The sequence below is a fragment of the Ursus arctos genome, unplaced genomic scaffold, assembly GCF_023065955.2.
Source record: "Ursus arctos isolate Adak ecotype North America unplaced genomic scaffold, UrsArc2.0 scaffold_28, whole genome shotgun sequence".
NCBI lineage: Eukaryota > Metazoa > Chordata > Mammalia > Carnivora > Ursidae > Ursus > Ursus arctos.
The window spans coordinates 23343425-23364208 of NW_026622963.1; the positions used below are offsets into that span (position 1 = coordinate 23343425).

Here is a 20784-nt window from a genome sequence, read left to right on the forward strand (position 1 = left end):
CATTTTATAAACACTTGGAGAATAATTTAGCAGGGCTCTGCCACTTAGCTAAATTTGAGAATTTCCCAGGACAGAGGGTCTGGGCAGTTTTCTTGAGATGATATAGCAGGACACAGTCCTTGAACAAAGTATATGGCTTTTATCCATTTGAAAGGGGGGGCTGACTTGGGTCAGTGTCTTCCAGTACGCGTCCCCCGGCAGCTCATCAGAGCCACTAAATTAACCCCGGGGAAACACAAGACCCATAAAACACAAATACTCCGGAAGCTTTAAAAAGTAGCCATTGTCATTTGGGAATAAATGAAGGTAACACTCTCTCAACAACCAAGACAGCTTAGGCTTGCTCATGGTACCGCTTTTCTTCGTGGACTGCTAAAAACGGATTTCCTTGGGGAAACCGAGCCCACTGTACCCCCCCGGACTATCTGACCCCGCGATAGTATGCACCTGCAACAAATGGATCTTAATTCAACAGCAATTAACATTTTGTCTTGTGGTCCTGATTTCCCCTAAGTCTGTAACCATTTAAGTCACAGTCTTACAAACACAAAGCAAACACAGAACGAGCACCTCACAGCTTTAGTGTCATCATTTTATTAACAAAAGGAACCCATGGGGTTCAAACCAGAGTACAAAATACAATCTTTATTTTTTTTTTCCTGTGGGTTAAACTGTTACATTTTTAATAAAAATAAAAAAGCTTTCATAGTTAACTTATCAAAAACAAAACCCCTGCCTATTGAGTTTCTTATTGTGCAAAACAAAAACATAAAAATTAAAGTTCTGCCCATGGAAGGATTTTGTGTGCCGAAAGATGCACGTTTTCCATTTCGACATTTGTGCATCAAAAAGAAAATTCTAAGGCCACAGTTTTCTTTGCAAACTAAACAACAGAATAACAAGCAGATAGCAGCTACATTTTTATCTTCATTCCCAAGAATTCTGTTGCAATGTAGAATTTTCTACATTCATAGAATAATTTCTTGATTATAAAAAGGTATGCAGTTTCAACCTACTGCTTAAGGTCAGATATACTGACACCAATTCGATAAGGCAAATCATACCTCTTAGCTGTTCTTTTAAGTGCTACAACATCAGCTTTGCTTTAATTTTGTGAGCACATTTCATGATGTCTCTCACCGGTGATAAAACAATCCTAGTGAAGGATTCCACTGAGTAGCTGGAAGCCAACTACCTGGCTTTTTACATGGGACCAAACAACTAAACTTTCTTCCTTCAAACCGCTTTGCTTTGCTTCTTTCGCTTTATTTGGTGTCATGGAGACGGACCGTGTCTCGACAGGGTGTATAAACATCAACTCAGAAGTCAAGAAACAGTTGAAGAGCATCTTTTTTTTTTAGAGGAAAAACAAAACTGTTGAGATAACACTTAAATACACAGACCTGTTTAAAAATACACAAAAACAAAGCAAAAAAACCCAAAACGAAAAACAAAGAACAACCAACACTAAAAACCAAAGCAAGGAATAAAGTTCTGTGGCAGCTGCAGTCCCACAATTATTGGTGTGACAGTTTTGCACTGTGATTTTAAATAGTGGCTTACAATGAAAAAAATTGCGTCAGATGCTTACGTGATTACAAAGAGAGGTATGTCCAGAAGGGGGAGAAGTATACATTTACTTAATGCATGTAAAAAAAATCCCTGATCAGATGGCCAACTAACTTCTAAATACAAAACTTAACCATAGAAGAACTTTGATACTTGTGACTGAATACACCGATTAAAAGAAAAATTACTCGCTCTGGTGAACAAAGTATGGCATTCTGCATGGGAAGCACCAGGGTTTCTAGGTCGAACCCATAGGAAATGGAGAAAACCAAAGTACTCGGCTGGTCCAAAATCTCTATCGTGGGAATCCTTACCTCCCTTCCACTTAGGGTCCGGGAATGCTCTCGGCTCAGGAAACCAACAGATGAAAGGAAAAGCAAGTGACCACATGACCACGAACAGAAGGGGGAGAAGGGGACAGTAAAAACACTGCTCAGACTTCTAGCAGCAACACAATCTTGTTGGTCGGAATATCCTGAGGTTAAATGATAATAAAATATTGCACCAAAACAATAAAGAAAAAAATCACAGTTTGAATAGAATTACGAAACAACTGGACTGGAGGAACAACGCGCACGGACAGCACAATGACTGTCGTCGGTAGACTTCAGTCTCTTGGCAGGAGTTCAGTACGTCCTTCTTAAAAACCATGGCTTATTTGTACCCTCTTCTGATTTTGCATTTATTTTGAAATACCCTTTGGTAGACATATGTTAAACTTTCATCTAACACTAGCCTTATAGATGTTTCCCTCGGCCCACCTGCAGATTTAGTGATAGGTCAGGGCAGACCGCGACTGCCAATTAGCAGAAACTCCACACGGGGCTCATCAGGCCTGGAGTGTTCAAAGGATTCTGATAACCCCACTAGAGGTAGGTTAAGAAAGGCTTTTGTTTTGGTTTTCTTGTTTGTTTTTGCATTTTTTTGTGTGTAGTTATCAAGGCAGCCTGAGAATGCAACCTTATTATTATTTTTTTTTTCCCTTTCTTTTTCTACTGTGATCCTAGGTAAATAAGCCACGGGGGAAATCAAACACATATCCTAACAAAGCATTTAAAGGGGGAAAAAAGTATGGCCTTCAACAAAACGTGTTCTCATACTGAAATTCATCTTTCCCCTCCGAACTGACATGCCTTGCAAGGAACTCTTTTCTTGGTTTCATAATACTGGAGAGCCCAGAAACTGTATTACTTCATTAGGGCCTCATCAAAAGGTTCCTCTGAGGACTTTAGTCCTATGGGACACAGTAAGAAACCATGAAGCCCCTCGCGTGTCAGGGTCACACTTCGTATTTAGAGTGGGCCTTTTTCCTATCCGTGCACGGCTCTGTGCTGCTACCTTCTGCAAAATCAAGGCTCCCAATGAGTCTGTATTTCCTTAAAGCTCAGGGCCACTTCTGTTCCACCGGGAGAAACCTTTCTAAAGTGACAGTCGCACAGTGTTTCCACTCTCCACACAGAGTCTGTTCTCTTGGGTCAAGCGCAGGCACCCTTCACTTTCTCTGTCACCATCAGGACTTCCAGGACGTTCTTCTCATGCGACTTTTCATGTCGTCTTCACTGTATTACTTAAAGGGGACTCACGACCATATCGTAAACTCGTGCAATGACCCTGCTGGCCCACTGGGAAGTTCACCTAGTCTTTAATTTCTATCACCTTCGATCTGGATGTTCATTTATGTTCTTACACGCCTCTTCTCTCCCTCTTTTCCAAAAAGGCAGGGGGGGAGGGAACTGATATTTTGATCTGACGATGAACACAGTGATTTCTGAAATCTGTTCAGAGAATGAAGGAAACAGGCTGGGTCTCTTCTACATCAGGAGGATGCGGGTCAACCTGCAAAAAAAGAGGGTAGACCAGGATTACTCTTCCAGCACCCTGTAAATAATCTTCGTATCTATTTCTAATTATACGGTGGTTAGAAGCCAAGTTGCTATGAGCCTATTAATAAGAAGTCCCAGTGGGTCACTTAAGTGCTCTGTACTCCACGGCCACAGAAAACAATTTAAAGGCGATCCACAGTACTCTACGGGCATGCCATCGTTTACAAGGGAAAATATTACAAAAGCAGGTAATCGGATCAGTACCGGTCTATCATCACCAGAAAAGTTTTTAAAATATGTATCCCTTACTAATTAGGAATCAGCAACAGATACTTACAAAGGATTGTTTCCAGACGGCCAACTAAAAGTCTCATTTGCTTTTGTTTTGCTTACCTCTGAATAAAGAGGCGGAGGCTGAAACCGGAATTCCTGTATGCAGGCGAACATGGGACAGCATGCTTCCCCCTCACAGTTAGGGGGCTGCGGGTAAGGAGGCACGTGTCGAGAGAATTCCTCCTCTGACACCACGTCTGCGTAATTTGGTGGCGCTGCGACAAGAACACAGTTGGGTCTCAGAAGTCCGTGCAAAAACTCATTACATCAATCTCTTCTGAACTCTTTACCAAAACAAGAAATTGAGCTCAATTTGAAAACGATGTTTTTCCCCCCCTCTAATGAGCAAGTTTTTGGGCCCATCACGACAGAACGTATTTAAAGGATTCTGCTCTTGTGAAATCACTACTCACATTTATTGTATATGCTACTCTTTGGAGAAGCGTATGTTATATAGTGCAGGTAAAAAAAAAATCACTGAAATGGGACTACGGAAGATACAGAGCGCTGTATCCTGATTCGGACCCCTGTTCACTGTCTCCCTGTTAATAAATGGGAATCGAGAGATGAGACTTTATTCTGGCTCTGCCATCAGCAGCTCGGGGCCCCGGGTAAGCTCGGCTCTCAGAGTCCCTTCCAGGAAGGTGGTTTTATAATTTCGGGTACTCAGAAGAGTCAGCGTAGCTGTGGCGGTAGGAGCCGTCGTCATCTGAGCACCTGCCGCCTCAGCCGGTCCCCGGGTAACCCCCGGGGGAAACGCTCGTGCGGAAAGAACGTCCGAGCCTCGTACCTTCGGGCTGCTCGGGCAGGGTCAGCGCCAGCCAGCTCATGTCCATGCTGAACCGGCTGGCGACGCTGGAGTTTCTGCTGCCGAAACCGTGGTACGGAACTGTGCCGATCACCAACGGCAGCTCCAGCATCAATTTTTTAGCACCAGGAATGTGAATATACACCTAATATGTCCAAAAAAGCCAAGAAAAAGAAAAGAGAGAGGGAGGGAGAAAGGCAAAAATAGAAGTTAAACCTCCAATTTATTTTGTCACAGAAACAAGGACCTTTCTTGCCTGCCATCACGTCCCCAACAGAACTGTAAATGATCCCGACCAAATCAGATGAGGAACAAACCAAAGGAAGGGCCCCGGAAATACGGTGAATTCGCTCCGTGACGGGGAAGTGTAGCCTTAACCCACTTCACTGTAAGTGAGCACGGCTTACGTAATAATTATAAAAAACGAAGTCTATGTTGTCAGTAGAACGAACACGACTTAATTGCACGTTATTTAATTAAATTGCTCAGGGGGACAGTTTTTGATTGAGAACAAAGGCCAATCCCCATCAAGCCACGGTCTGCTCTAAGGCTGACATACAAGAATATTGTCCCAGGTGTTAAATGTACATATTCGTGGCAACATGGCACAGCTGCTGCTCCATTATACATATTTTTCATTTTAAGAAGATCTCTGCTTACAGCTAAGGAATAGTCCACTCTGATAATGCAGCAATCCAGGATGGACGGAGTAACAGGTGGGATTTTGAGAGTCTTCCCATTCCACGTGTCGGTGCCCCCAGAAGCAATGTGGTTTCCTCGCACGTTGGCAACCATGTGCCGGACGGTCTTTGTTCTCCCACTTGCCAAATACGTCTGGGTTTGGAAAATAGCAGCTTTGGGAACAACCAGCCGAGAGGAACAATTCTCTATCTCTGCATAGATTGGAATGGCTTCTCCTAAAAAGAGAACCAAAAAACACCTTCAGAGACTTTTCAGAAAGTTCTCGCCCCGGTGGAAGACAGCCGTTCACCCATTAGAGCAAAAGTGGCCACGTGACTTAAACAAATGGAGAACTTTGATGGGAAACTTGCATCCTGAATCTGCGTCCGAGATCTGAGAATTCGCTGCAGGTCCTGGGAGATCCTGGCTTCTACTTATTGCGCTGTTTGCTTTTCTAAAGCAGCAATATTAACTTGCCAATTCTAAAGATATGTAAATGACAAGTATCTATACAAATTAAGATAAGACATATGAATAAATGACCCAGTGCTATGTTAAGTACAGAAGACCACTAACACGCTCATGAGTGCCACCAAATTAAAATCGGCCCAACAGGAGAACAAGGACGTTGCTTTTAGGGAACTGATGTGAAGGCATGAGTGAAACAACGGCCGGAGCAGGCGACTTTCCCGTCCGCATCACGTGCGCACTCCTCTGCCATCTGTACCACATTCCTGTCCAGTGGGCCGGAGCCCTGGCGCGGGGGCCGGACCCGCCGGGCGGAATCAGATCCTTCACACACGGCTGCTGCAGAGTCTATCTGACCGTTCAGGCTGTTCTACGCTCTCGCCCCGTTTGCGTACGTGTGCCCGGCACAGGGTCAGAACGCCCGACAGGGGTTTCGTGCTACAACAGCGCTCTCTGAGCAACGCTGCTCCCCACCTTCTTCGGCAAGGTCAAGTAAAACGCTGGCATTTGCCCACTCTCCCAGTTTTAGTCTTTGTTACTAAAGTGAAAGAAAACTCCAGGAGTTTTACTGGAATCTACTCATCCACTCAAAAATACTTACATGTCCATTATTTATATGAAAAACAGAAAGCCATATTATCCATGTTTTAAAACAGCATGTATGCCTCATGAATTACAAAACACACTATTTAAAATCACTTAAAAGTAGCTAATAAAATGCGTGACTCCCCCTTTTGGACTGTCGAACATTTTGCTTACCGTTACAGTATCCTTTTCTTTCAATTTTGGCACTCAGTGACACAGGACCAGACGTGAAAAACCAGCAGCCAACCATTTTCTCTTGAGTTTTCAATACAGGGGTCTTGAAAATTTCAAATAACAACAGGACTTTAATTAAACCAGGAGAAAACTCACAGAACTTAAAATTATGTCATTCTCTATTAAACAGTTGTGAAGAAATGTCTTCCAGAAAACTTTTTCTCCTCATGTGACATATTAGACAAAATGCTTGCTGAAACAAAGCATTGAAAAAAAAATCATTCTCTTTTTAGGAAAACTAAAATGAACTGTCAGACTCAAATTAGGTTGACACCATCCTATTTTATCCTACAATTATTAGAGTTCTGGGAAATTATATAACTTCCCTTAAGGTAATAATAAAAAATTATAGTAGTAACTATTAACATGACAGAGATTTTTTTTCTTTTAAAAAGAAATTAGGTAAAAGAAGAAACGGTATAAAAATCAATAGTCAGTTGTATTTGTTTGGGCATCTAAAATGTAGAAGCGGCAAACAGCCTTGTTTCCTGAATTCAAAAACGCACGATTAGGCGGAAATTTCAAGTGCCCTTGAGCCTGGTTTTGGGTTCTGTGCGATGGTAGCACAACACACCCAATATAATGGACCCGCAAGGTTATCGAACAGACCACCCACCTTCTCTTCTACGGCGTCAAGAGAAAGGACACAGATTTAAAAATGCTCAGTTTAAAAGACGCACAAACCAAAAGCTCATCGTCACACCCAAAGCCGCAATATTTTTTTACTTATAAAAAGAGTGTTAAAGGATTAATAGTTTCCCTTTTTGGCAAAATAAGAACATCTCTTTATATCATTTGCCACAATGGTCCCATAAAGAGTTTAGGAATAGCCAACTTCCCAATTCTAAGTAGTTTTTGACAGTACAAGACAGTATGGTCAATTTGCAAAAACAAAATAAACAAACAAAAAACCCCAAGGTGTTAAGTGGATGGTAACTTCCAGCTGGAACCTCAGCTTTCAGCCTGGTCGGCTGGGTGCTGGCCCTTCTGGGATTTTGGCCACAAGGGGCCATGCCGCCAGGGCCTAACTGTTCTATTGTCACCCTCTGAAAGTGAACATTCGAGTGAAGTCCATTCCATTTTCGAATGAAAATACGGTGAAACACCTTTTAACTCCTGTTTTTTTCCCCTTATCTTTCAAAACATTGGCCAGAAAAAGAAACCCCCAGTACTAAACATACGTCTTTGGAACGTCTGTATCATGATGGCAAGTTCAAATTATCCCAGTATTTTCTATGAAGTAAAAAAAATCATTCATTCATATTTAAATGAAGAACCATTAGGTCCTCATAGCTATCATGAACGTACAAGGTATAATTTTATATTATTTTGATAATATGGGTTTAGATAAAAGAATCTCACTCATTAGCTCCCATCTTGCCTATTCTGTTGTTACTTATAGCCTAATCTTTCTTATCAGCCTACAGTATTTCTGGTGATTATTAGAAGTTCAATGCTTTAATGTGGCCAAATCTGTCATAAGGAAATGATAAGAGAAAGGCTCTCCACAGCAGCTGCGCGCACTTACTTAATGTTAGAAAATGACATGCAAAATGGAAGGATACGTAGCATAATGGCCTCAGCCTCAATAACAGGCTGAGCGTGATTAATACTCTTCCGTAATTACTGTGCCTCAACCTGCTATTATTGAAGAGTTTAGAACACCACAGCCCCGTGAACGTGGCCGCGCTGGAAAAAGTAACCGCTCTCTGTGTGCGCATTATTATTATTAAGCCTTATTAATGCATCTCAAGCCTGTATCACTTTTTGGCAAAAGCAGCCCTGAACAACGGAGACATAATCAATAGTATTAACACACACAATCTGTCATTTGCCCAACCTAGAATCACACATTGCTAGGGAAGGCGCACGGGTTACAGGATTGTATGGCAAAGGGACAGGACAGGTGCGCACGGCACGGGCTCTGTGTACCCGGCACTACGGAAGCAAGGAGGAGGGGAGGGGAGGAGGAAGAGGAGGGGGAAGCACTTACTAATAATGCTGGGGTGTTGACATCGATGTGACTAATAACCTGGAGCTCCCGCTTCACACTCTGGTCAGGCACCTTGGGTCGTTCCAAAACTGCCCTCACACAGTACTGAATACTTCCGTATTTCCCGGTGAAGGAGGTTACTAAAGGTCTGGAATGAACCAAAGAGGTTAACTGAGAAGTTTATCTTTCAGTGAAAACACAGCTGGGGTAAACACCCTTGAAGTGATGGTTTGGGTTAAAAAAAATTAAAAAAAAAAAAAGAATGTGAACAGGGTAAGTCTACGGAGGGGCTCTTCTAGATCAACAGGCATAACCGAGTGTTAGAAGACACCTGGTACCCTCACATCGAGAAGGGCATACTGCAGAGAAAGAAAACCACAAAAGTAATACCGTTTCACTTACTCAGATGGAAGCTGAAAGCTAAATGGAAATTCATGTTTTCCAGGCTGTAATAAGAGGATGCCTTCACCTAAAAAAAGAAAATACATGTTAACTAAGGTTTGTATTAGATCAAGAATTTTCCCAACCTAAATCGTAGTTTTTTGACAAGGAGGTTTCCCTGGCTGTAGCATCCAGGGTACTCCAAAAAGGACATTAATCTCTAAGGTTTAGAGAATGAGAATTTGAAGCAGTGTCTACCAAGTTTCATCCATTTCGAACCATACCTATACAGAGTTTCCATCTTTAAAGAGACCAACCACACAAGCAATTACCATGAAGTATCGGAGCCCAGAGTCCTCAGGTACATACATATGCACACACATATTTGTCTGCCCCACTGGAACCGGCACAGGCGTCCCGACGTTATATTACAAATACACACCAATGCTATTACACTAACATTACAGTCTACTCTTGGAGTACTATGAGATGCCAATATTAAATTGGATTTAAAACTGATTTAGCAAAAAATACACCTATGTATTTTGGGTATACCATAAAAATCAGATTCCGTATTCCTTGGGCAAAAAAGGAAAAAGGAAGTGAAAAATTTCCTTGGAATATTGTGCAGATTGAGTATAATACCAAACAGCCAAACCAACAGGACAACTTATGCGGTAAGGGTCATGCATTTACGCTGAAGCTCTACCAATTAATAGGTGGTTAGTTAATTGGTGGTTGCGGGGTCGGCCAAGCATGGCCATGACTCCTCCCTCCCGCTCTGGGCTCTGGGTCAGCCAGCTCCACTTCATCTCACACAGAGGCTCAGCCCTGCTTGTCGGAAGGCCGAGATGCAGGGTGCGGATGGACCCTGAGAGGCCAGGGGTGCTGCTGGAGCCCCCAGTGAACACACGACCGGCATCATTCAGCTCCAAAGCCAACTCCAGGGCTGTCGTGTGGCTAGGCAGCTCTGCAGAGATACTTAGAAACTTCCCCTTCACTTTATGCTCATTGATTCAAGTTTAGCACTAAACCCCCTCATCAAGGGTGGCATGATTCAGGTGAAGAAAGTGCAGCACAGATGAGAACTTTCTTTGAGATTTGCCTGGTCAGCTGATACTAAAAACAGAGATTTCTACTGTAGCCATTCATTTAAAAAGAGAGAGAGGGAGAGAGAGGGAGACATTTAAAAGGCTAATAATAATGGATAATATATATAAAATATATATTTATATATATAAAAAACATAATTTTTTCACTTATTAGGAACAATTAACATTTCAACCTTGCACTTGCAGAAAACAGGGATGCATTATTGGTGCATTTAGTCTTCTGAATCTACTCCCAATTTTCAGTGCGTAATATATTGGAAGGAATAAAAGTAAGGTATTTGCCACTGAAGATCATTCAAATAGAAATACAACACACATGGGTGACTTGGAGGCGAAGTGAACAAGTGACAGGGACAGGAGGCCATGTTCGACCACTGCGATGGAGGCAGCTCCCAGGGCTCAGGTGTGCCCAGAGCTGCCCTCCCTGTTAAGACTCAGCACTGCTACAGCAGGGCTATCAAGTTCAAGGCTCAAGGCAATCCCAGTGCTCCTGAGAGAGCTGGACTAAAGTTCTCAGTTGTAATCCTTAGACTACTGAACATGACAATCCGTGAACTTCATAATGTTTAAAAGTGTGGATTTCATAGGAGTCCAAACCTTACGGTGCTTAGACATCAGGCACCGTGGATACAAAGATGAGTAACGTCAATCCTCAGACACACCATGGGAGGAGAGGAGGCTACAGACACACACAAGTAACGAGCAGAGAGTGCAGGAGCCTGCTCTGGACGTGAGGGCTGGCATGGAGATGTGTAGAGGGGGTTCACAGGAAGGGAACAGCGTGAGGCCGGGCACAGTGGGCATATCACACTCGGAATACTGAAAGAGATAAAGTTCTCTCATCATAGAGAATACAAATTAACACAGGAACTAGAACATTTAAAACAAGACTTTCCATCACCTCCATACAAAATAGGGACACAACTGGAGAAAGTTGATAAACATAGGTTATAGCATTTAGAATCACATCTTAGTTTTCTTCCTTTCTCTTATTATTATTTTTTTATGTAAAAGTTTCACAAGCTGAATCATGCGCCCATTTCTGCTTCTGTTCTCATGGCTCAGTACTTCTGCCTTATACACTGAGGACTACAATATCGCAGAGAGGTGTTCCATTCACCAATGGTCTTACAGCCCAAGCCCCTCATTCAGGGCACTCGGGAGCTGTGGGAGCTTTGAACATCATTACAGAGTCAAGGACTTGGGCTCAGGAAGGTTGAGGGACTCCCACAAGGTCATATATTGCTGGTAGGTGACCAAGTGAAACCAACTCTGTTCTGTCTTGTCTTTCTACCGTAATTCCTCAATAATTAAAAAAAAAAAAGCAACCACAATGATAGCAAGGAGATTAGATTAACAGTGCCAAACAATTACCTGGGTCGATTTCCTGAAAATAGATCTCATAGACACATTTCCCAGAAATCTAGACTTTAAAATCTCTTCTGGTGATTGAAATTCAGCTAGGTTTTGCAAATAAATGACCCTGAGAATCTACAACTATGCAAATTTGCTAACTTCTTCTAAGCTACAGATGTTAAGAGTGTTTTGTTTTGTTTCGCTCAATGAGACCATCTAAAACAAACTATGATTTTTAAATAAAACATAATTTTTGCCAATATTTGGTAATGATATCCTTTAAAAACAAGCAAACAATGAATCATGGAACACTACATCAAAAACTAATGAAGTACTGTATGGTGACTAACATAACATAATAAGAAAGAAAGAAAGAAAAATAAGCTAAACATTTTCAGGTTGTCTAGGCTTAGATATTGTATTCCACCAGAATGAAAAAAGCAAGATCTAACCTATAATTCAAAACAGTATTTGTCAGACCAGATTTTACCAAAGCAATTTTTTATTGCTAATCCCAGGTCCAACTGCTATTAATCTCACTTCTCTTTACTCAGTAGTTATGGGCACAGAGATATTGAGAGTCCAAAGTCCTGACAAAAACCACTTTACTTCTCTCTTCCATGACCCTTGACTCCAGTCAGCCATCTTGAAAATCTGTGTAGTCCCTAATAATTGGGGGAGGCATGTGTGGGCTGATCTTGGAAACCATAGGGAGGAAAGGGTCACCCAACACACTGTACTTGTGAATCCAAAAAGTAGGCTTTGGTTCCAAACGTTTTTTCCTCACTACTATACTTGGGATCACTGGATTCTCACGTACCTTGAGGATTTAACTGTGAACAGACTACTTTTCTAAAGGAGGAAAAGGAAAAATTGCACATACTATTTATTTTGTATAAGACACAGAAAACGTTAAGACATTGATATATTGCCTTTAACTCTTCAAGGGAGGGAAGTTTATACCATTATCTCCTTTTACATATAAAAGCTGAAGCTGATGAGGCAGAAAAGTAAAACAGTTTAAAGTAGCTTCCACCAGCTTCACGAAGAGCAAGGCTCACTGTTTCTAGTGTTTTCATGATTAAGAAAATCACTTTTTGCATATTTACTATAGATAATTATATAAAATTTTATATTTATACACACAATATACATACAGATGAAACAGCTACGTCTTGGGTTCCCACATAAGCACTTGGAAAAACCCACACTATTAACTGCCTTCACAAGAGTGGACAAGAAGTGGGTTCCTCCAGAAACTTACAACGCCCAGATCCCACTGTCTCCAAAGGCCTACTGGAGAGGGAGGGGGATGTTGCAAGTAAACAAAAAGAAGCAACGAATAAAAGACAAAAGAATAGAGGGCTGAGGCAGAACTCTTAAGTTCCTCTGCTCCCAGAAGGAGGAACCCAAGTATGATGGGCAAGTCAAGAAACACTTCCTTTGAACTCCTACCGCTCACGAACTACTTCCCTCTTCCCAGGATTGAGGTTTTGCTAATTCATCGTGAACCAAAAACGAGTGTGTCTACCTCTAGGATGGGAAGAAGGGGAGGCCCATAAAACACTAGGCACCACAGCATGGAACCCCATGGACTTATTCTGCTCACCATCCCTCAGGCCAGAAGGGACAGGACCTAGATCCCCAGATCTTAGATTTCTGACTGCTCATCACAGGTTCCCATGGCAACGGTTCACTCCCGCTGCAGTCCTGGAAGGTCCTGGGACGCCGGGCGCTGGGCAGGCCCAAGCGAGCCAGAGGCGAGGCGCCAGGTAGACGTGCGCACTCACCTCGCGCGATCGCCCCGGTGCTTTGCAGCGAGGGGGGCACAGGCATTGTTACCCACCCGTCACCGGCGGCCAAACTGAGACTCGGACCACCCCGTGGGCGGACCCCAGCCCCGGATCCCGCCCCCGCCCCCCTAGCTGGTGGGCATCCGCCGGCGCGCTCCCTCCCGGTTCCTGCCAGCCCCTCTGCGGAGCGTCCCGTGGCCCGGCGGGGACTCCGGGGCCGTGGCCCTCGCTCACCGGCCGGGGGCTCGCGCAGGCTCAGGCGCACGTTCAGGTACTCCACCTCCGAGGCGGCGGCCGGGGCCGCAGCGCCAGGGCTCGGGCCCCAGGCGGCAGTGGCTCGGCCGTGGGCCTCCAGGCGCAGCGCGCGCAGGGCCACCGGCTCGGCCGCCTCCAGCAGCACGTGTCCCGCCACCGTCTCGCCGCTCGAGTAGCAGCCCTTGCGCTCATCCTCGAACACCAGACCCAGGCTCTTCACGCGGCCCTCGGAGCCCACCGCCGCCGCGGACCCCGCCTCGCCGCCCATCCCGCCGGGCTATGGAGCCGCTCCAGGGAGGTCGGCAGCTGCCCGGAGCCGGCGTGGCGAGCAGAGTGGCGCCGCTGTCACGGGCGCCCGCCGCACGCCGAGGGCCGCCGTGGCTGCTGTGCGGTGCCCGGTGGAGCCCTGGCGCGCCGTGGGGCCTATCGCTTTAACAAACCCAGGTGGGACTGGACAGGGGCCGGGACAGCCCACCCCCGGCGCGCTCCCATAGGCTGGCTGTGAGCACCGCCTGGCGCCGATTGGTTGTAAATGGCTACTGAGTCATTTCATAGGCGCTCCCACGCACCGGATGGCGCAGGTAGGCAGTGCGTGATCAGGCACTGGTGACCAATTGGGATACGCAGGCGTACACGTGCACAGGCCGCTTATTGGCTGGGGAAAGGCACAGTCCTGGGACACTGACCAATAGTGAGGCGGTGCGCCCATGTGGACAGATAGTGGGAAACAATATTTGTTAGGGAGGGGGCGGAACCGGGAATCTCCGGCTCGCAGAGTGTCCGCCGTTCCCATGGTTACGAACGGGGGCGGGGTTTTTGGCAGCGTGGGGACTGTTTGCAGAAGTCGCTGGGTTTTTGCATTGGTATATGACGTTGTGACTGCAACTGGCTTGTGTTTATGATTTAATCTGCAGGACTGTGGGGAAATAGATACCCTGGAAAATGGAACTCAGCAATAATTCTCCTGTGAGTTTTAGGTGGGTGGGTGGGGCGGCTGCCTCGAAACTTTAATGGATAACTTGGTAACTACTAACCTCCAGGTTTCTGAGCCCCGCCTCTCCGGGGGTTTCGGAATTCCCAGCCTGAGAAAAAGCGGCAGACTGGAGGAATGAGGCTGTGATTCTCAACCTGGTACGACCCCCAAGGAGTTTCCCTGGGCTCACAGCTTTTCTAAGCTAGCCCAGAACACTGATTCTTCCTGTTGTAAACAAGGTCATGAATCAGGTGGTTTCTCTTTTTTTTTTAAGACAGATTTATTTATTTATTTATTTATTTATTTATTTATTTATTTATTTATTTGACAGAGAGAGACAGGCAGTGAGAGAGGGAACACAAGCAGGGAGAGTGGGAGAGGAAGAAGCAGGCTCCTAGTGGAGGAGCCTGATGTGGGGCTGGATCTCTGAAGGCCGGGATCAAGCTCTGAGCCGAAGGCAGATGCTTAAGGACTCTGCCACCCAGGCGCCCCCAATCAGGTGGTTCCTAAACAGTATGTGCTGCCCAGGTTTCTGCTCCACCCGAAAGGATTTCCTGACCTCCGTGTCATAGTCCAGGAAGACTTCCAGTTGCATTGATGACTTGGTATCCACACCCATAGCTTCTTTTGCCAGTTCTCATTTTTATTTTGTTCTTTAATATTCCATTCTTTCTCTATTCTTTTCTCTTTTTTTAACCATTTAGCGTGGCTGACATTATCTGTCCATTTTCTAACCCTTTTAAGTTCTTTCCTTATTAAAGTTCCAAGTTTGTGAGCTGTTATCACAGATTGATCTCATATTGAGATTTAAAACCTTTCCTGAAGTAGGTATTTCCTTTTTTTTTTTTTTAAAGGATCCCAAAGGAAAGGTTGGCTTGCTGCCTTCTTTGAGTTTAAATTATTAACGTGGAACTTTACTAAATCCATACAACTTCGAAGTATGTTTATCACTTCTGAAGGAAAGTGGAAGGGGCCACAGATCTCTGCATACAGTTCTGAAATAGCTGTTAGTTTAGGACCACTTTATCTAGAAGAGTTCCGCACATGCTGTTACTGGTCCACTTTTCTTTATAACACAACCTCACCTTATATGCTTATTTGTGTTGTGCTCATCACGACCGTTTGAAGCACAGAACTTATTCTCCTCGTTGTATCTGTAGTGCCTAACACAGAGTTTAGGACACAATCAGCGCTCAATAATGTTGACATGATTGAATGAAGGAATCCCAACACATGCAGTATTATTTCGCTTTGCAATAAATGAATAGTACTCTGCCTCTTACTTTACTACATCTTCATCCTCTCTGGGCAGATTTCTCTATTCCCACCCCACACCTTCCAGATTAGGTGGCTGAGAAAGATCAGGCTCTCTTTGCTCATTTGTCAGTTAATCATACTTTGACTACAGGTAGCAGAAGGCGGGGACAAACGTTGGCTTAAAATATAAGTATATTTCTTGTTTACTTAACCAGAAGTCCAATAGCAGGTGCTGTCAGGGTTGGTTCTTCAGCCACCTCTTATCTTTCTCCACTGCCATACTCAGCTCCCTTCCTGGTGGCAATGGTTACCACGGCTCTAAGTATCCCAAAGCAGAATTAAAAAACAAATAAATAAAGCAAGGCAGTCCAAGCTCACACACACAAAAAAAAGTCAAATTTTTCCCCCTTCCCTTCCTCTCTTCCTTTCAGAAAGAAAATACATTCCCTAGATGTCCCCAATAGACTTCTTACATGGTGTTGTCCAAAACTGACTCGTCTGTGCACCCGTAGGTCATTAACTGGCAAAAGCAAATGAGATTTTTACAATTCGCTCAGACCAGTGATTTTTCTCTGGGGGCTAAATAAAATTAGAGCTCTGTTAGCAAATGGCTGTTGTGTGGTCAATCTAGAGCCATTCGACTGGCGTAAGTGGGCCTGGCCGTATGCTATCATAGAACAGAGCTGTCTCAGCCAAACCTTAAAAAAGGAGGATACTAAAACAAAAACCATTCTATGACGAGGCGGATGGTAATTTATATGGTGACCTACCTCAGTCGCAGATGAAATTCCGTTTTTATTGTGCATGCATTATTATAGCTATTTGAGTTCTGCTACCATTAATATGGCAGCATGTAGCATATTAAAAAATAAAAAATCCAATCCGGCAGTCTCCATTATTTAACTGGTGTGTTTAGATCATTTACATACAATGTAATCTTTGCTATGGGTGGTTTCAGGTGCATCATTTTATTATTTGCTTGATTGTGCCACTGTGGTGTGTGTGTTTCTCTGTTCCTTTCCTGTTTTCTTTTCCATTATTTAAGTATCTTTTAGTAACCCATTTAAATCTATCAATTTTCAGACTCTCTTTGTAGTATGTTTGAAGCAGTTTCTCTAGGGATTACTGTTCCCCTTGATGTCATAGTGGGCGTGTATGTTACATCCACGTGTATGGATAACTCCACTAGACACTGTTTACATTTTTGCTTCAGATAGTTATGCATATTTTAAACACTGCAAGAGAAAAACAGTCTATTATAATTACCCATATATTTATCATTTCTGTTTTGCTCTTTCTTTATCCTGAAGTTCTAAATTCCTTCGGTAACATTCTAGGTTGAAGAATTTTCTTTGGCATTTGTTTTAGAGAAGGCCTGCTAGCAGTGGATTCTCTTAGTTTTCCTTCTGAGAAGGTTTTCGTTTTGATGTCATTACTAAAGGATATGTGTGCTGCATATAGAATCCCATGTTGGAAGTTCCTTTCTCTTCGCCCTTGACTGATGGTGTTCCATTGTCTTCTGAGAACTTTGGTTTCTAATGAGAAACCAAGCAGCCCTTCAAATTATTGTTCCCATATATGTAATGGGCTATTTTTTGTTTGCTTTCATTATTTTTTCTTTATCTTTCATGAATTTGAATATAATGTGCATGGGTTTGGTTTTCTTTGCGTTTATCTTGTGTGGGGTTCTTACAGCTGTATATTTATGTCTTGCACCACATTTATGTTTTCTGCTCTTATGTCTTCAGATTTTTTTCCACACCAGTCTCTTTCTCCCCTCCTTTTGGGACTTAAATATGAATATTAGATCTTTTTGATACTGTCTCAGAGGAACAGAGACTCTGAGTTTTTTGCTCTTCCTCCCCCCCCCCTCTGTTGTAGAAATTGGGTAAATTCTGTTGATCTGTTTGCAAGTTCACAGATTCTCTTCTCTGTCACCTTCATTGTATTGTTTAGATCATCCAGTGAATTTTCTATTTCAGATGTTTTATTTCTCAGTTCAAAAATACTCATTAAAAAAAATTGTGTCTGTTTCCCTGATAAGAACATCTATCTTTCCATTCATAGTGTCTATCTTTATCTCTTTGAGCATGACTATAATAGTTGTTTGAAGATCATTGAAAAAAAATTAATACCTGGGTAATCTTGAGCTTGACATCTGACTGTCTAGTCCTTGGAGAATCAGTCACACTTTCCAGTTTTTTTTATGTTTAGGAATTTTAGATTATATCTTAGACATTTTGAATATTATGTTATATTAAAATCCTCTGGAGAATGTCAACTATTTTCATTTAATGGGCAATGAACCTGGGTATGCTCAGACTGTTCCAGACTCACCTTCTGTGGGCAACAGTTCCAATGTCAACTCAGTTCTCAAATCCTTCGCCCTTTGGCTATGGGTCTTTTCTCCATGTGAGCAGCTCAGAATGAGCTGGGGACTTCTGTCAGTTCATACACAGAATTAAGGGAAACTCTCATCCATTTCTTTCCTCTCCATTATTTGCCCCATTTTCTATGGCTTTCAGAGGCCCTTTTCTTCAATCCTTTGGATAGAAATTTGCTGATTCTCTAGAATTTTTAGCTACACAAGCTGCTAAGCAGTTTTATACAATTGGGATTACTCTCAAGGCAAAGCAGTGAGGGGAAAAAGAGAGAAAAAGATGAGGATTTCGTATTAAGACAAGTTTCCTCCTTAGGTTTTAGGTAATGCCAATATGACCACCTCATTGCAGCCCCAGGACCAGAGCCATTTTTAAGGCAGGGCAGAAGTAAAAAGAAAGAGAGAGAGAAAAACAAAAATATAGGTGAATCCATACTGATACAAATAAATGATTACATAAATAAATGGAGGAAAAGAGACAAATCTTCCTTATAGAAGAATTCCCAGTAAGTGATATAGATTCTCTTCTTGCTCCCCTTGATTTTGCACCAAACTTAAGGATTTGTTTCCAACCCCGAAAACACTGCTTTAGCCAGATAGACAACATCAGTGATACATTATGTTGTAGCATCTTCCTCTGATAGGATGTCATGAAAACAGCACATCACTCCTTTTGGTATTCTTCACCCAAACCTATAACTCCATTCCAAGCAGGAGCAAAAGATCAGGCAAACTCAGCGTGAAGGACATTCTACAAAACACTGACCAGTAGTCCTCAAAACTCTCAAGGCCATAAAGACAAGGGAAGACTGAGAAACTCCCAGACACGAGACTGAATGCAATATGGTGTCCGGGATTGTATCCCCGGACAGAAGAAGGACATTAGTGGAAAAACGAGTGAATCCGAAGGAAGTCTGGAGTCTGGTCATAGTCATGTACGTCGTGATAAATGGTAATTGTACCAATGAATAGTTTCTTAGTTTTAAAAAATGCATCATGGTAGTGTTAAGATGGTAAAATGGGGTAAAGTGGGTGAGGGGTGCATGAGAACACTAGACGATCTTTGCAGATTTTCTGTAAGTTTGGAATTATTCCAAAATAGCAGCAGGGATTTTTTCCCACGGTCTCCTGCTTGCAGAAACACTTGATCTTGGTTCTCTGATTAAGAGATAGGGGAAGCCCTATGATATTTTTGCCGTCTGTGGCTGCTTTATTTTTCCACACTGGGGTCATCCTTGATTCCAAGCCAGGAGATGAAAGAAAACCCTCCAGAAATCTCACTCACGATGGTTTGCTTTTTACATTTTGACTTCCCTCCCCAAGCCGCTTGCTGATGCCAGTTCCTAGCTACTTGCTATTCGTTCCCCTTTTCTTCCTCCTTCCTCTTCCTCTTCTTCCTCCCTTTTATTTTCAGAGTTTTAGTTATAACCACTGGGAGAGAAGTCTTCTATTGTGTGACGCTATGTTCTCCAGCACTAGAGTTTCTTTTTTCCCGCTCCTTCAGATCTTAAACAGATAAAGTGCTGTGTAAGTACCAACATACATTCATTATCTTTTTGGAGGGCACACACATTCATCTTGCTTTTAGCCTCACTGTTTTTATCCGGTAACTTTAATTTGTGCTCGCTCCTACCTTGATTTTTATTTGGAGGCTGGCTGATGTTTGAAGCTCATTTTCTACCTGAGTTGGAAATCGACTACAAAGCGAAGATCTCTAGGAAGAAGGAGAAGGATCTAACCTCACTTGAACATTCACTGCACACCAGCCTGGGTGCTCAACGCGCGTGATCCCGTTCAACTTCACAAAAATTTCTGTGAGGGGGCATCTCGGGATAGAGATCAAGTTTGCAGACAAGGAGCCAAGGTTCAGAAAGACGGGTGCCTTGCTCCACATTCCATTTTCAGTAAGTGACAAGGCCAAGGTCAGACCCAAGGCATTCTGTGTTCATCACATTGCCCTTCAGTATCATGGTTAAAGGGAAAAGAGAAAGGAAGGAACGGAAGAAGGATGGAAGAGAAAGGAAGAAGGAAAAATGCTTGATTTATTTTATTTTTTTAAAGATTTTATTTATTTATTTGACAGAGAGAGAGACAGCCAGCGAGAGAGGGAACACAAGCAGGGGGAGTGGGAGAGGAAGAAGCAGGCTCATAGTGGAGCAGGGAGCCCGACGCGGGACTTGATCCCAATCACGCCCTGAGCCGAAGGCAGACCCTTAACGACTGAGCCACCCAGGCGCCCCTAATATTTTAGATTTTAATAAGAGGAAAGAAGAGACGTTCACCAGTCCTAGCCGGGGTTCCCTACCAGCACAGTGGGCAGGCCCTCGACACTGAGGTGCTCCTCTCTCTGTTAACCATACCCTCCCGGAAATGGCGAGCACTCTGCTGGAGCTCCTGCCCCCCACCGGCCTAAAGTGATCCCCACCTTCTTCCTAAAATGATTGGTGGCAGCTGCAGAGGAAATAAAGGAGCTTTTTTTTTTTTTTTTTTTTTTAACTTGAAGGAAAGTTGGAAGGGAGAAAGCATATGGGGGAATAGACAACTGAGCAGGGAAACAAAAAAGGACAAAATACACCCAAAAAAGGAAATGCTACAGACGTATTTGTTGTATTCCCCTCCACCCCCACCGTGGGATGGAGAGACAGGAATTCATGTAAGAACACAGGACTCTTTTGCTGCAGATATCTTATTCTGAAGAGCAGAAAGGCCCTGCCTTCTTCCTGCCGGGTTCTCGCATACATAATGTCGTTGAATTGTGACAGCAGTAGAATGAGCGCAGCAAG

At 43.4% G+C, this 20784-nt stretch overlaps 1 protein-coding gene across 2 annotated transcripts; it reads right to left on the reverse strand.

Moving 5' to 3' along the window:
* Positions 1–578: 578 nt before the first annotated feature.
* Positions 579–13832, reverse strand: ARRDC4 (arrestin domain containing 4). 2 transcript variants are annotated; one of them, XM_026510384.4, is made up of 8 exons: positions 13371–13826; positions 8897–8963; positions 8495–8642; positions 6442–6544; positions 5194–5450; positions 4516–4678; positions 3786–3940; positions 579–3405 (listed from the first exon to the last, which is right to left on the reverse strand). In XM_026510384.4, the coding sequence occupies exons 1-8, from the start codon at positions 13657–13659 to the stop codon at positions 3349–3351; spliced, it is 1239 nt and encodes a 412-aa protein (XP_026366169.1). In that variant the 5' UTR covers positions 13660–13826; the 3' UTR covers positions 579–3348. The 2 variants fall into 2 exon arrangements, with proteins under 2 accessions (XP_026366169.1, XP_057159722.1); XM_057303739.1 differs by lacking the exon at positions 4516–4678 and having other exon boundaries at positions 13371–13832.
* Positions 13833–20784: the final 6952 nt, after the last annotated feature.